Source organism: Canis aureus, chromosome 11 (assembly GCF_053574225.1).
Source record: "Canis aureus isolate CA01 chromosome 11, VMU_Caureus_v.1.0, whole genome shotgun sequence".
NCBI lineage: Eukaryota > Metazoa > Chordata > Mammalia > Carnivora > Canidae > Canis > Canis aureus.
In genome coordinates, this window is record NC_135621.1 from 51,623,837 (window position 1) to 51,640,482 (window position 16,646).

The 16,646-nt window shown below is 40.6% G+C and overlaps 2 protein-coding genes across 5 annotated transcripts in view; one reads left to right on the forward strand and one right to left on the reverse strand.

Annotated features, from left to right (window-relative positions):
- RHOQ (ras homolog family member Q) overlaps window positions 1-12,744 on the forward strand; it is a 39,424-nt gene extending 26,680 nt beyond the window's left edge. The window contains exons 3-5 of the mRNA XM_077915284.1: window positions 5,259-5,423; window positions 5,817-5,912; window positions 9,413-12,744. Coding sequence (XP_077771410.1) covers window positions 5,259-5,423; window positions 5,817-5,912; window positions 9,413-9,568 — 417 coding nt within the window. The 3' untranslated portion in view covers window positions 9,569-12,744. The remainder of the gene's footprint in view (window positions 1-5,258; window positions 5,424-5,816; window positions 5,913-9,412) is intronic.
- Window positions 9,779-16,646, reverse strand: part of PIGF (phosphatidylinositol glycan anchor biosynthesis class F) — a 35,702-nt gene continuing 28,834 nt past the window's right edge. For 2 of the 4 annotated variants that reach the window (XM_077915281.1, XM_077915282.1), the window contains exon 6: window positions 9,779-10,095. In XM_077915281.1, the coding sequence (XP_077771407.1) occupies window positions 9,982-10,095 (114 nt within the window). In that variant the 3' untranslated portion in view covers window positions 9,779-9,981. The remainder of the gene's footprint in view (window positions 10,096-16,646) is intronic. The other 2 variants (XR_013389466.1, XR_013389465.1) reach the window with 2 other exon arrangements.

The following is a 16,646-nucleotide window of genomic DNA, read 5'->3' on the forward strand; positions in this document are numbered from 1 at the left end:
TGGAAGGGACAGAGTTGCTCCTTCATGTTCCACAAGCCACCAGTCTCAAGAGCCATTCTTACTCGGTCGACATACATTTTCTCTATTCCTTAAAGGAGTCAGAAACTGCTCTACGCTTTAGACATCTGGGGCTTGTCTGTTAAAGAGTTATTCCGCTGTGGTCCCACTTTTTCTCATCATAGGTTGTTATAGAGGAAGACTCTTGTAGGTTTTGATGAATGACTATTTTCTAAATTGAAGTAACAGCCTGCATTCTTGGGCGGTATAGTACATTCTCAGAGCACTTTGCAGCCTTCTAAGCATTTATCCCTGACACTCTCCCAGTTTGTGGACAGAGACACTGAGCCTCTAAGAAAGAAGTGAGCTGACCAAGGCCACGTGGCTGGTAGGTCATGTATGTGCCAGTCCTTGCCATTGGGTAAGGCACGACTCAGATGCTGGCTCTCCTGAGTTTTTTCTTAGCATCACCTCTTTACCGTAACTCTTAGTATTCACCCCATTCTGGCCTGTGATAAAGTGTTCGCGTATGTCTGTCTCCCTTACCATGAACCGCCTCTGAGCAGAGACTGTTAGAAATGTTTGTGTCTCTCCCCACCTTCCAGATTCTTCCTCTTTGCATGCCCCAGTCTCTTCTTCTAGGCTGTGGCCTGGAGGTCCACAAAGCACTGGTGAGGTGCACAGACACGTCGTGCATACCACTGCCTTGTGAGCTTGGTGCCTTTTCTTGGACACACAGATATGAGAGCACTTGGCACGTGTAATAAGGTGTTTTACAAATCGGATATGATCTGAATCTTGTCCTTCACTTCCCAGATGATTGCACTTAGCACCATTCTGGGTACGTGGTTGGTGCTTATGAATGTTTCTTGGATGAAGCATTTATCTAGTTCACCTACTCTAGTTCACACTACTTTCGTTCATTTTTTTTTTCTTAAGATTTTATTTTTAAGTAATCTCTTCACCCAGCGTGGGGCTCAAACTCACAACCCTGAGATCAAGAGTTGTACGCTCCACGGACTGAGCCAGCCAGGCACCCCAACGACTGTCATTTTATATGTATACATCCTGAATTCCCAACTAAACTACAAGCTCCAGAGGAGACAGTTCCTTCCTTGTGTGTATGTACTCCTGGTACATCGCCCATGGTATGGGCTCCGTGAATCTTCGCTGACTGAGTTTAAATGATCAGTGTGTGATAGCATGCCTGCTAACAAAGCATGGCAAGGCCTACACCGTCCACTGTGCATGGTTTTGCTTGAGCTGTATACTTCAGATATGTATTTTAAATAGACACACACATCCTAGAAGCATGTATTTTACCCAGAATTCCCAAAAGTAGGAGGGAGCCCAGGTCCACAGGAAGGGGATAGAGGTGGTGCAGAAGTGCTCACGGGCACTGACAGCCGAGCTGTAGGTGAAGAGCTGTCTCTCAGCCGAGGGTTGTTTGCTGCACGTGAAGACCTCTCTTTTCCCGTCAGAGCCCGATTCTTCAGTGTCCTCTTGTTGGCGGATTCTGGGCAGGTTGTAAGAGTATGATAGTTTTCAAGGGTCAAGCTTGTCATCATCACAGATCAAAGGCTCTTGACAGGAATGGAGGGCCTCCTCACGAAGCTATCTGAACACCCTTTTTAAAAAATTGATAGTTCTGGCACTTCGCCAGTTGGGTAACAAGCTGAAGATTTTACTAAGCCGCCCGACAGTCCTGTTGACTGAACTTGCCGTAGGTTTTCATGGTTTTGATGTTAAGATAGTTGTTTTTAAATTCTCTACCCCCATTGGGAAATATTTAAATATCTGCCTTTTTGGGGGTCAAGATTTTTTTATTTATTCACAAGAGACACACAGAGAGAGGCAGAGACACAGGCAGATGGAGAAGCAGGCTCCTCAAGGGGAGCCTGATGTGGGACTCGATCCCGGGACCCTGGGATCACGACCTGAGCCAAAGGCAGATGCTCAACCACTGAGCCACCCAGGCGTCCCTAAATATCTGACTTTTTAAAACATTTGAACTAAAATAGAATTGATTGGGTTAGGAGGATGCCAGAGAATTGGCTTGGAGGATCTCTGACTTCGGTTAAGTGGCTGTTTAAAATTAAGGGCTGTTGCTCCCTTTCTTTGTGATGCCAGGAGTTTCAAATGTAAAGCTGGAGATGAAAAGTTCCTTATGTTTCAGTTTATTTATCCCCAAATCCAAATCTTCACTGCACCGGAAGTTCACCCGGGACACTGCACAGTGGGGGTAAACAATGTCATTTGGTGATGCAGGATACAGTATGGACGGGGGAGAATTTATTTTTTAAATTTGCTATCTGTTATTGGACATCTAATTACTCAGGCTGAATAGAAGCAGAAAGGTCTCCTTCTTTTAATAACTGCCAGTTATTTAGCCACAGATTAGAGGCAGAAGTTCATTTTCGGTAGTTCAGACAGAAGAAGTAACACTGCCTTCCAAGGAGTTCTAAACATACTTGTCTTTGTGAGTTTTTTTTAAATAACCTCAATCCATCACAGTTTAATTATTCCAACAAAATCTGCAAGTTAACAAGAGTCTAGAAATGATTAATTTCCTTCCTATGTGTCTGCATGTATCTCAGCGAGGAAAGTCTGTATTTGTTATGGTTATGAAAGGCATCTGTACAACAGACCTGTGTTCTATAGAATGTTTGCATTAGTGTTATTAAGCATTTCTAGAGAACTTCGCATTCACTCACTATTTCTTGTAATCTCCTTCTAGAGAAAGTACACGTTCTATTCCCCTGATGAGGTAAATTTGCTTGAAAAGTAAAATTTTCATTACAGAAATCTAATTTGATTTTTTTTTTTTTTTGGTCACATTTTAGTCTTAAGGCTCTTGAGTTCCAAAATGACTAATTAGGACAATGATGATATAGCATTCTCTTTCATTGATCTGAAAATTATACTGTCCTCAAGGGACCTCAGTTTGTTTTGTGTATCTTGATGCCAGAGGAGAAAATGTTACTTCTCCCAAAAGAGCTTCTTCTCTGCAGTGGGAGAGAGCTGCGAAGCCAGCCCTGGTGGGAGATGGAGGGCCCGCTGCGTGGATTTGCAGAGGAAAAGGAGAATCGCTGTCCCGTGGGATGAAGGATTTATGTTACAGTGCTAGAAGAGGTGTTGCATGTGTCTGGCACTATGCCCAGTGCTTTCGTCGCATGATTTCATTGATTCCTCAGAATCCAGGGAGATCGTATCCTCGTTTCTCGTTCTGTGAAAATTGATATCCAAATATGGACAAGGAGAGATTTTTAACAAGAACACCCACCCCTTCACTGCCTGACCGTGTTGAGCACACGTTTGCTCAGGAACCCAGAGTTGCCAGGTGGAATGCTAGGATCAGCGCTGACCCTGCTTCTCCGCCGTGGACGTGCAGTTGGAAATAGCAGAGCAGAAAGTGAATTTAGTTCATGCACCCATTCCGCTGGGTAACGCTCAAACTGAATTGTGAAAACCTGTTATAATTTTTAACAGTAGCCCTCTTAAAGTGACCGGCAGGGGTACAATGTGTTCCACACCCCTGCTACCGGATTTCTTCATTAATTAATGCCATTCATTAATGCCCTAGCATGGCTTTATTCAAAAGCAGTTAGAGGGCCCCTGTTTTAAACAGGAAGGGTAAAGAAGATTGGAGATGGCATTTCCCCTTCGGCCTGTGGCGGCCAGCACCTGAGAAACCTTGCGCTGCCCCTGGCTGCAGGCTGCAGCTGTGCTTTCTGAAAGCATCACAGAAAAACAGAAGGGCTGACTCCCAGGTCAAGAATTTGAGGCTTGAACACACTTGCGTTGAACATTCTAGTAAGGAAAATGTCAGAAGGTGACACAAAAGGAAAATTGTCCCACAAGGGAAATGCTACTGCTCCTGCTGAGCCACGAGCGCAGGGTGTTTTTAACAGGTTCCGCGTTCACACGGTTCTGGTCGGGAAGGGGTGGGAGGGGTGGTGGCCAAGGTGAAGAATAAAGTTTCCCTGAAACCAGAGGAGAATCGAACCATGGCAGAAATGGGAGTCCTGACGGTTCACTCATCAGAATGGAAATAAGCAGAATATTTGTGGCATAGAAAGGAGTCTAAGCAAAACAGGATCGGTAGGACAGCCCTTCTGCAGAATTCAAAGCAGCAGTTTAAAATTATGTAGTAGTCCAGGGTGCCTGGGTGGCTCAGTGGGTTCAGTGAATGACTCTTGGTCTCAGCTCAGGTCATGATCTCAGGGAAATAAGATCGAGCCCCCAGTCGGGGTCTGCACTCAGCAGGGAGTCTGTTTCTCTCTCTCTCTCTCTCTCTCTCTCCCCCCCCCCCACAACCCTCGGCCCCTCCCCCTGCTCTCTCTGCCTCTCTAAAATGAATAAATAAATCTTTAAAGAAAAATAAAATTATGTAGCAGCCTAACGTATTCCCATGTGGAAAGATCCCCGGGAGATACTGAAGGATGCAGAACAACACAGATCGCTTGATCTCTTCTATGTACGGATGTTGGAATACGTACAGTTGGTTTACACATGCGTAGAAGAATTGGGAAGATACACCTGAAAACACCTACATTTGGGGAAGGGAATGGAAATCGAAGAGGAAAGGGGGATCTTTGTGCGTTCACTCTATGTTTCTATCTTTAAACTTGCACACACGCGTAATTAAGAAAACAGTATAAAGAGGGCAAACAGATATTCAAGGTCTCCGTGTAATGTACAGTGGTTAAGGTGTAGGTTCTGGAGTAACACTGTCCGGGGTTGCATCCCGTCTCCTTCCCACTGGTTGTGCACCTTGCACAGGTTATTTCACTTCTGTGCCTCCTTTCCTTCCAGTGGAAGACAGGGTAAGAGTACTTAGGTCATGTAGCTCTTAGGAGGATGAAATAAGTAATGCGGGGGAGGGCGCCTGGATTATATCCTGACACTCCGTAAACATTCAACATCTGGTAGCCGTTATAAATTAGGATCATCAGACAAGGTGTAGCTTCAGTCAATTCTTTGTGTAAATTTTGCAGTTTAACGTGTTTCTAGTGGCGGCTTTAGTAATTGCGATACATTTTCTCCAAGTTTCGTTGTAGTTGTTAATGATGTTTTCATACCGTTGGTAACCCCAAGAGGAAGAACTAACAAACCAATGGAATTATCTTGATTTTTGTAGAGTGCCAGACATTGTGTTTGTGGAATTCTCCTGACTTTGCTTCTTCGGCCACGTAACCTTATATACCTGCTGTTGATAAACTAGAGAAATGGGAATAATGAGGTTTTTCTCTCTTCCTTAGGAAGACTATGATCGTCTGAGGCCTTTATCTTATCCAATGACTGATGTCTTCCTTATATGCTTCTCTGTGGTAAATCCAGCCTCATTTCAAAATGTGAAAGAGGAGTGGGTACCGGAACTTAAGGAATATGCACCAAATGTACCCTTTTTATTAATAGGAACTCAGGTATGCCTGCTTTGATGTTACCCATTTAAGAATAGTCTCTTTGGCCTATCTCGTGCTGTTGCTTTCAGAGAAATAAGGTTTAGCAAATGATATGCATGTTTAATTTCAATTGCAAGTTGTAAAAATACTATTTCTTATAGAAAAATAAGAATTTGGTCAAAGAAAAAAAAAAAGAATTTGGAATTTGGTCAAAGTAGTGCCAGAGGAAAGCAATCATACGGGTTGTTTTTTTTGTTTGTTTGTTTTTGTTTTTGTTTTAAATGAGTTGGTTTTAAAAGTGAAGTTCATCTGTTTAATCTTCATTTGGTATGTGGGACTAAATGGGACTACATGCTTTGATTTATCTTTAAAGACTTGTAACATTATGGGACATTGTTGAACTTTCTTGATTAGATTGATCTCCGAGATGACCCCAAAACTTTAGCAAGACTGAATGATATGAAAGAAAAACCGATTTGTGTGGAACAAGGACAGAAACTAGCAAAAGAGGTAACAGAACCTTTATGAAATTTAAAAAGAAATGTCAAAGCAGCTCAGGTAATAATAGCTAACATTTATTGTGCATTTACTGTATGCCAGGCACTGTGCTGAGTGCTGTACGTGTATTACCTCACTTACTCCTTGCACCTCTACTCGGGTGGGTCTGACTACCACAAACGGGGACTTGGCGATGGCAGGTAACTTGTCAGGTCCCGTAGGTAATAAATGGCAGAGCTGGGCTGCAGGAAAGGCCGGACCACAGAGCCCAGGCACTCCCACCTGCGCGACAAAGCCAATGATATTTTCCTAATAAGTTACCTGAAGAAAGAGGCATCAGAAAAAGCCTTTTTAAATCTCTTAAATGTTTAAACTGTGCCAAAGCAGACTCTGTCTTCTGTTAAGACTCATAGAATTGATGGGGAATGGCATGGGGTGAGTTTAAATCTGCAGTTAAAACCAAAAAGTTATGATCTGAAAAGAAACATGTTGAGTTTTCTTCCAATTTTTTTTATGAAACATAGAAAATATCAGCATTCTAAAAAATATACAACTGTGATGTGCATAAAACTTTTAACTTCTATTCTTCCTCCCCCTGAAGTTAGGCTTACTTTTCTCTCTCTCTTTGGCCCTAACATTATTGGATTCTGTTTTATAGATGTGACTCTAATAGGACTTTTGTGGAAACAGAATCTAATAAGGTCTTTTTAAATGTACTATTAGGAGGCAGAAGAAAGCAAGAAAACTTTTTGGAGGACGGTTTTTTCCTAAAACAAAAGACAAATAGCTTCACTAACAAATCGCTTTAGAAATTCCATGTAGTAAATTTCATAATCTCAGGGAGAGAAAGAATTTCTAAAACTTCATAGAGGTAAAATTGGCAAATGACATTGGTGATTTAACTACATAAAAATTTGATACATCAAATGCCAGAAACACGATGGGAAGTCATGAAACAAACTTGATATGTATGGCTGAAAAATGGGTTAACATACTTAGTATACAGGAATTCCTTGCATATGAATTAATCAGAAAAAGACATATATTACACCAATAGAAAAATGGACTTAGAACCTCAATGGAAAATTTACCAAAAAATACAGATTGCCATTGCCTATAGGAAGTGTGTTCAGAGTCCTCAGTAGTCAAATGTAAGTTCAATTTACCCCTATTAAATTGGCAAAAAAAGAGAGAAATTAATTATAATAGCCACTGTTCCAGGGGTGTAAGGAAATGGGCACTCTCTTGTTACCGTTGGTCATTGAGGAAAAGCAATCTTGACAATATGCAAAAACCTCAAAGTCATGCACACTTTTGATCAGGCCATTCCATATGTAGTAATTGATCTTTAAAAAATTATTCCAGGGGCACCAGGGTGGCTCAGTGGGTTAAGCATCTCCCTTTAGTTCAGGCCATGATCCCAGGGTACTGGGATTGAGTCCTAAATTGGGCTCCCTGCTCTGTGTGGAGTCTGCTTCTCCCTCTTCCCCTGCCATTCTCCCCAGCTTGTGCTCTCTGGCTCTATCATCTGTCAAATAAAATCTTTAAAAAAAGTTATTACAGAGATGGCTACAAAGTTGCTGCCTTGTTTCTAATTGAAAAAAAATACATAACAAAAAAAACCCTGCTTCTATTAAAAATTTACAGTAACACATGTTGAGATGTTTGTATTTATTATGTGGTTTTAGGGGGAAAAAGTGGTTGCAAAACACTAGCACCCCACTTATAGGCCTGTTGGCAGCAGAATACTTTCACCTGGCCCCCTTGCAGGCCCTCTCCTGGTTCCGTCCCCTGGCAATGGCCTCTCCTCCATGTCTCCTCTCCCTGTCTCCGTGCTGGATGCCCAGGGATCAGCACTCAGCTTCTGGTACAGCCTTTCTTCTGCAGCTCCCCTCACTAGGCCTAGGCGAGCTGCTGTCGGGCTGGCGGTTTGCAAAGTCTGCCACTGAAGATGCCCAGATTTCTATCTCCAGCCTGACCACCTCCCTGAACTCTTGTAGACTTGGTTATCCAGCTGTTCCCTCACCAAGTCCATCTGGGTGGCTAAGCATCTAAAAATTAACATGTCCAAAACGGAATTCCTAATTTTATCCTCCGTGCCTGTCCTCCCGGTTACTCAGCTCAGAAACCTTGAAGTCACACTTGATTTTGCTCTCGCTTTCCTCCTGTCCCAGCAACTCTGGGGCAAAAACCTACCGTTCTGCCTTCAGAATACATCCAGTATCCAAAGTATTCAGAATACACCCACCATCTGCTCCTCTGAGTCTGGCCGGGCCCCTCCATCCCTGGCCTGGATCACTAGAACGGCTCAGACTCCCCTTTCTGCTTCTGTCTGGGACCCCATGGCCATCTGTTCTATGTTGAGAACATAGCAGCCCGAGTGAGTCTTTAAAAACACAAACTCCACCAGGTCACTGCTATGCTCAGAATCTTCCAGTGCCTTCCCAGCTCGCTCACAGGGGCCAGAGTCCTCACACGTGGCTGGCTGCATGGCTGCCTCACTGCTTGTAGGGCAGGCACATGGCCTCCTTGCTGTGTCCCCAAAGTCTTGTACCTCAGGGCATTAGTACTTTTGCTCCTCCATCCACCTAGTGTTGCTCCCCGTGCAACAGGGAAGTATTTTCTCACTCCTTCCAGGTCTCTGCTCAGGTACCGCTTTCTCAGTGAGGCCTTGCCTGGTCTTGGCCCCACTCCCTGTCTTCCTACAGGCCACATGCTGCCTTCTGACATTCTTCCCCTAGCAGCTCGTGGTCTTCTCCCTGTAAAGTAGAAGCTTCGTGATAGCAGGGCAGACTTCATTTTGTTCTCTGCTGTATTCTCTCATCTGGCAAATAATAATGCTCAGTAGATTCCCAGTGACTGAATGGAGCCTGTCTTAGAGTAGAAGCCAAAGTCCTTACCCTCCTGGCCTCAGGGCTGCCTCCCTGGCCTGCCTCGTGCTGTCCAGACCCTGCCGCTCGCTTTCTCCTGCAATTCTGGCTTCTTTACCATTCCCTGAACGCTCTGAGCATGCTCCTGCATCAGGGTCTTTCCATCTATGGCTCTTTCTGCCTGGAACCTCTCCCCGTAGGTATCCCTCAAACCACTCTGTCAAGAAGCTTCCCACCCGTGCACGACCCATCTCCCCAGCTCTTTTGCTCTGAGGTACGCACCACCATCTGCTCTTCGCTCTCCCAGGAGAATTTCAGCAAATGTGAGCATCACACAGCAGGGACTGTGGTCTTTTGTTCAGTTCTTTCTTTGACATTATCTCTAGCACCTAAAACAGTGCTTGGCATATGGTAGGTAACCAGTAAATACTTGATGAATGACATAAATTTTCATGGAATAAGTGTGGAAGGATATTTGCTTACTTTTGTGTGAGCTACCTCTGGGTTTCATGAATATGGATGATGATTTCATTCCTTCGGCATAGCTGTATTTTCTCATTTTCCTTTTAATGGTGTGTTGTGTCATACCAATTGTGTAAAAAAGATTTTATATGTTTGTGATTTTTTTTTTCTCCCTCCCAGATAGGAGCATGCTGCTATGTGGAATGTTCGGCTTTAACCCAGAAGGGATTGAAGACTGTTTTTGATGAGGCTATCATAGCCATTTTAACTCCAAAGAAACACACAGTAAAAAAAAGAATAGGATCGAGATGTATAAACTGTTGTTTGATTACGTGAAAAACATCTTCAGTGGCCAACGAGACTGTCCATTTCTCTCAAAAAGCATATGAAATGCTACAGCTATACCCAGACCTCTTTAAATAATGAAGCAGTTTAAAACTTGAAAGAAGAAAACAAACAAAACACCTTGTCCTCAGAATTCTATAAAATTCATTAAGAATGTTTCTTAAAGGTCCAAGAAGCAGCAAACAGCATCTGAAGCCACAATCTATTATAAATACTTTATTTCAACTAGAAGGTACAATCTCTCAGGGGTTTCATAGTTTAAAAAGCTACAATCACATCATGTTGTAAGTTGTAACTACATAAAAAATAGTGCTGTAAATGGAACTGCCTGGCTTAGACCACATACATTTCTGCACAGTCTTTATGGAATCTGCACAAAGAAATCTCTTCTCCCTTTGCTCCAATTAATTGTTCTTGTATGTAAGTTGCTTTCTATTCCAGTATATCCAGAGTGGGGAAATCACAAGGCCAGCCACGTAGCCAAAGGTCGCTCCAAGCGTGCAGGAGATGGGCCATACCTAAGAAGAGAATGTAGGAGGTCAAAAAGAACAACTGTTTTTATTATTACTTGAGCACAATTTAAGTGTAACGTAAATATTTCTATATTAAAGCTTAATGTGCTTTCTTAAAGAATGCCAAAAGTGTAATAAGGTCATAACTGCATTTATCATAAACACTAAAAATGTACACATTCTAGTTACTGTACATTCGGCTGTAACAAGGCTTCTGGCAACTGTAGATTTAGTTTGATGCTGCCCAAACTGCATGAGATACACCCTACAACTACAAATTAAAATTCTGGGTCAGACTTTGTCATAATCCTGGACTTGATATAGCTGTCTGAAGTAGTTGACAATTTTGTCTTTTAATTTCCACCTTGGCTTATGTATCAGATGACATGAGACCTGTGTATGCTGACCAAACTACGAGAAACTTTACATAGCACTGAAGAGAACAGACCTAGGATTCAAGCATGTGACATGGAATTTATAACGAAGCAACTGCTTCCATAATAATACTGATGTCACCTTTCAGACACAGGTATTGGAACCATAGCAGAAGTTCTAGAACTACAACTTATGTACACACCTAGATAGAGTGTCAGTTAAATGAAACACTGGCTTCTAAATACCCATTTTCTCCAACTGTATTGCATTTTGCAATATTACATCAAGCAAGCCAGAAGTAAATAATGTTCATTTCTTTCATCCACAAGCAGTGCATGCTAGTCCCTAGGTGAAAGGCCCTGCTTAAAAAAAAAAAAAAAAATTATGTGCATCCGTGAAGCTTATTTGGTATACTGGAGCCATTTCTAATTTTTCTCTGGGGGATCAGGCCATAGAACTGTGTTAGAGGTGAACCATCTTAATTACTAGTTCCGTAACCTAATTAAGCTTCCTTGTTTGGTCTGCTATGGATCTGCTTTGTTCCAAATGCCATACAACAGACAATAGTGTTAGACAAAGTTTCAGTTTGAATAAATTAATGCAGTTCAGAGAAGCATAATCTAACCCATAAATTTTTCTCCAGCCTTTCCTACATTTAAACTTCCTGTTGACTAAATTATGATTTATTTATGTCTTTGGTGAGCTTCTGTTAATTTTCATGACTTGAGCTAATAGCTGTGTCTACTGCACAGATTGGGTAATGGAACACTAAACTTTTATACTTGAAAATGACAGCCTTAAATGCTCCTATCAGTCACAAATCTAGGATGTACTGTCTTGTATGTGAGCTTTGTAGAGATTTTTAAAAATATAAGCATCATCTTCCCCTTTGAAGAGTGGAGAGTCTACTGAATAACTAGTCCGGATCTTTCTTTCTGAACTGGACAGTGGATGTCTTCCTTCTCCCAAAAGCGATGGTTCACATTAAGTACCATGGCCTTATGTATGCTTAAATGGAATCTTTATATAACTCATTTAATTTGGGTCGATTAATTAATTAGTTATTTTTAGATAGAACTGAAAGGAATTGCATAAATCAATTAGTATATTAACTAAGCTGTCCAACACATAGTATAAAGGAATTAAGACAGTAAAGTATTATACATTTCCAACTCGCCTTTGGGAAATTGATGGGGATTTTTTTTTTTCCTCAAATTCACCTCTGAAACTTTTTCATACTTGGTTTACTAGACAATAAAAGTTAAAAATCTAGAATTTGATCTGCCCTAAGAGAAATGGACTAGGAATTGGGAAACACAAACTCTGGTGTCCTTCTGTTTCCTGCCTGGGCCTCAGTTTCTTCATCTATAAAACATGGGAGGTAGAACGAGAGGACCTCCAACATCTCTCCCATTTATCAACTCTTACGATTCTCTTCTTTTTCACAATATTCATTGTTGGACATTACCTTTTCAGCTGCACATTCTTAAGATGGTAAAAATCCTGTATATAGATTATTAGAACTCTAAGCAAAGATGATTATATCATCTGAACCTGAGGTGCCTTAGGTACTCTATTGACCTTGATGGGGTTTGGAGTTTCCCATTGCTTATTAAGAGCCTTTTCATTGCTTTGATTCCTTCGTATTTCTTTTTGCACTCAATCTTCCTTCCCGCCACCCTAACTAAAAACCAAAGATTTGTTTTCTATTCATGAGCAGATTGTAGAAAAATTTGCCTTATTTTCAGAAGCACGTCTTCATTAAAGACTTATGTTTCAGCAGAAATTGAGACTAATCACTGGAAGAACTAGCTCAAAGTAGCCAAATATCTGGGAAATACTTCAGAAATATCTTAGTGACATGAATTTTGCTAGTCAAAGCAAACACACTGCTTCAAATAAGGTCATGTATGAATGAACTTAAAAGAAACGTACAGTTCATTTTTTTGCATATAATCAATTCTGAGGTTCTTAAATTTTTAGGGGCTCCCTGAAATCTTATTTAATACTTTGCTGATGTGTACCCTTATTCTGTCTCTACAGATACATTTTAGGTTAGCCCATGTTGAATTATCTTATTTCCAGTAAGTAGAGCCTGAAAGAATGGTTTTTATTGTGAACTAGTTACTTTAGGCGTTGCTTCCATTTGATTTTTAATTATTACTTTTAAGTACCAAATTAAATACTGGTTTGTTGGTTGTTGCTTTTTAAGTGATTGTTACTTTAACAGTGTCCCATCTTAACACATGGGGTTATAAATAAAATAATATGCATAGTTTACTACCTATGTAAAGCATTGAACTTCTTACCTTAGTAGTTTTTATTTAACACCCTATGTAAGCATTTGGGATAATACTCATTTCTCTGTTTCTCATGGTGTGAGTCTAATCACCAGCCAAGTGTGAGCACCTGCACTTTGTTAAAAAGTGTGTCGTCAGAGTGTAGAAAAAATAATAATCCCTCATGAATCCCAGCCAAACTCCAATTTGGGTCACTAAGTTCTACTTGAATCACTTTGTAATTTCAGCATGGCTCTTTGTTTCCAAACACTCACGTCCACAGTCACACTCATGCTCTTTGAACAGCTGCCATACTGCACCTCCAATGGAATGCCAAAGATGAGCTATCAGTTTAAAAGTTGTGTCTAATGAGGGGTTAAGGCTCAGAGCATTTGCTATTTATTCAATTCTTAAGAAATCCATGCCATCATCAAGTTGAAATGTTGGACTGGCTTTGAAGACTAGTTGCTAGTGAGGGATCCAGCTTTCCTGCTGGACTTTCCTGAAATAAGTAGCCCTTAATGGTGACACATTTTTTAAAGGAGAATTTCTTCATGTAAGGGCAACCTTTCTGATTTTTTATTCCCAGGATAGGGAATGTCAAAAGGAGCAGCTGAAGGGAATTGGGGGAGGCTGCCCACTAAATCACCTTTCCTCTAAGGTTCTCATGATTGAATTTCCTACTGACCTTACAACTGCTTTAAAAAACTTAAAACTAGGGAATTCCCGGGTGGCTCAGCAGTTTAGCACCTGCCTTCAGCCCAGGGTGTGATCCTGGAGTCCTGGGATCGCGTCCCACATCAGGCCCCCTGCATGGAGCCTGCCTCTGCCTCTCTCTCATGAATAAATAATTAAAAAAAAAACAAAACTTAAAACTACACAATGACAATAGATCTCATATTGACTTATCGAACCATCCTAGCTTCATCTCACATCTTCATACTTACATCTTGGGGTTTTCCATTTAAAACTAAGTACTTGTCTTACAGAGCTGTTTCTACTTAACATTCTTCATGCCACAAATAGGCTTATCATACTGGTATCATCTACTGAACAGACAATCCAACTGCAATGCTACAAACATTTCTCCAAATTATGGTCATCTGAGATGGCTATATATAATTATCTTATTTTGTTTAAGGGAAATAGAAAACTCAAAGACATTCATGTAAAGGAAGTCATTCACAAATGTTTGCCACCAAAATGACCATCGTTTTTTATCCAGTTTTCTTATAAATTAAAAATGTTTTAATCACTAAAACATTCATTTAAAAATGAATAGCTACATCATGTGAACAAAGTGTTTTGTTTAGAGTACTACTATTATCCCTTCTCTAAACCAAATGACTTCTTGTTTTTTCACCACTTAAACCAAAAAAAGGTCAATGTTTTCTTAAAATAGCATTAAGAAAGGCCGGATATTATAAGGTCCGGGTACTTGATACCAGCAATAAGTTGTGTTTTTCCCAGAAATAAAACAATTTTACCCTAATAAGCTAAAAACCAATTTCTCAACAATACAGATTTAACTTTGTATGTTTTCTCTGTCAAATCAATGTTGTTGCTGGTTGAAAGACATTTCAAAATTATATAAGCTTATTTCCACCTGAAGACCCCACTGCTCTCTTCTGATCGAGCATCACTGATGTATCTATGTAGTGCTGGGACTTTTCAAAGCATGTTCTAAGTAGTACAGAATAATGATTTAAGAATACTAATTTTTGTATTAGATTGATTTGAGTCTCGGCTCTGCCATTTATTAAATATGTGACCCTGTGCAAGTCACCTAACCTCACTGTAACTCGGTTTCTCATCTGTGAAGATCATCATAAAACCCACCTCACAGGGTTGCTGTTAATGATTAAATGAGAAAATGCACTATGTGGTTCTTAGAATCATACCTGTAACAGTATCTGGCACAAAGTACATGTGAGTTATAAATTGATAATAATCTTTTAGCTCATATTCCTAATAGGCACATATAAGTTGTCATTACAATCCAGAACACCATCATTCCCCAAATACACCATCTCTAAAGCTCAACCTATTAAAAAAATCCCTCCTCAAAATTTTTAACATACTTTAAAAATATGTTTTAAAAACTACATCTAGGGGTGCCTGGGTGGCTCAGTCACTTAAGAATCCAACTCCTGGGATCCCTGGGTGGCGCAGCGGTTTGGCGCCTGCCTTTGGCCCAGGGCGCGATCCTGGAGACCCAGGATCAAATCCCACGTCGGGCTCCAGGTGCATAGAGCCTGCTTCTCCCTCTGCCTCTCTCTCTCTCTCTCTCTCTGAGGCTATCATAAATAAATAAAAAATTTAAAAAAATACTTAAAAAAAAAAAAAAGAATCCAACTCCTGATTTCAGCTCAGGTCATGATCTCAGGGTCATGAGATTGAGCCCCGCATGGGGCTCTGCACTGAGGGTGGAGCCTGCCTAAGATTCTCTGTCTCCCTCTTCCCCATCCCTCCCTCTAAAAAATATATAAATAAAAAATAAAAATAAAAACAACATCTAGCAGAATTCATGTTTCCTTCTTGTCAAATGTGACCCATAGATTTTATACATATATATCATATCATTTCAGGGACTCAAAGACCCCCTCATCTAGACTCCTGGTTAAGAATCCCCTTATTCAGGATGCCTGGGTGGCTCAGTGATTGAGTGTCTGCCTTCAGCTCAGGGCGTGATCCCAGGATCTGGGATCAAGTCCCGCATTAGGCTCCCTATGAGGAGCCTGCTTCTCCCTCTGCCTATATCTGCCTCTCTCTGTCTCTTATGAATAAATAAAATCTTAAAAAAAAAAAAAAAAAAGGATCCCTGTATTCTTCATCACTTAACCCTAACAAGTATTTTTATTAGCCATTCTAGTTGGTCAAGGTAATACAGTGACCCTCTACATTTTGGTTCAGAATTTTAAAGATCAATTTCTTTTTTTTTCTTTTTCTTTTTTTTTTTTTTTTTAATAAAGATTTCATTCATTTCTCTTACAGAGAGAGAGGCAGAGACACAGAGGGAGAAGCAGGCTCCCTAAGGGGAGCCCGATGTGGGACTCAATCCCAGGACTCTGGGATCATGACCAGAGCCAAAGGTGGACGCTCAACCACTGAGCCACCCAGGCGTCCCAAGGATCAATTTGAATAATGTAGATGGCATCTGTTTGTTATGTGCTTTAAGAGTAAACAGCTTAATTACATTTTAATTATAATCTACACAGTATTACCTAGGTTCCTTTAATATATATTAAGTACAAGTAGATTTTTAATCTTGTACTGTCACTGAAATGATATCCACTGGCTTTTGATCCAGGTAGCTAGTTTGGTATATCACTGAGTATGGTGGTTTATGAGCTACTACAGGTTTCCTAAAATGATCATGTATTTGAAATTAGAAGATGATTTCTTCTGAAGTCTGAGGTTAGCTTCAGATAATCAATGAAAGCTTTAAGACAGCTGTATAAAAACGTTAGGCTACTTTAAAAATACTTATATTTCACTTAGGAGTTTTTTGTTTGTTTGTTTGTTTGTTTTTTAAATACTCTTCTGGCAAGTAGCACAGTCAGTGGAGTGAGAATGATCTGAGCTGTGGAGCCAGGTCAGCCACTTACTGGCTGTGTGGCCTTGGCCAGATCACTTACCATCTGAGCCTCGGTTTCCCAAGTTCAAAACGGGTAATAGTACCTCTGATACTTAAAATATGGGGCTATTTTAGAATTTGTCACCAGAGCTGTAGAGTACCATGCATCAGTATAACTTTGTACATTATATGTTTTAGCTTGAAAAAATGAAATTTATGTGACCACTGATTAAGTATTTCTTAAGTAACTGACACTGCTAGGTGAGAATTAGAAGCTGTGGTTTAGAACAAATTAAATAGTTCGTGACCAATGTTATACTATACTC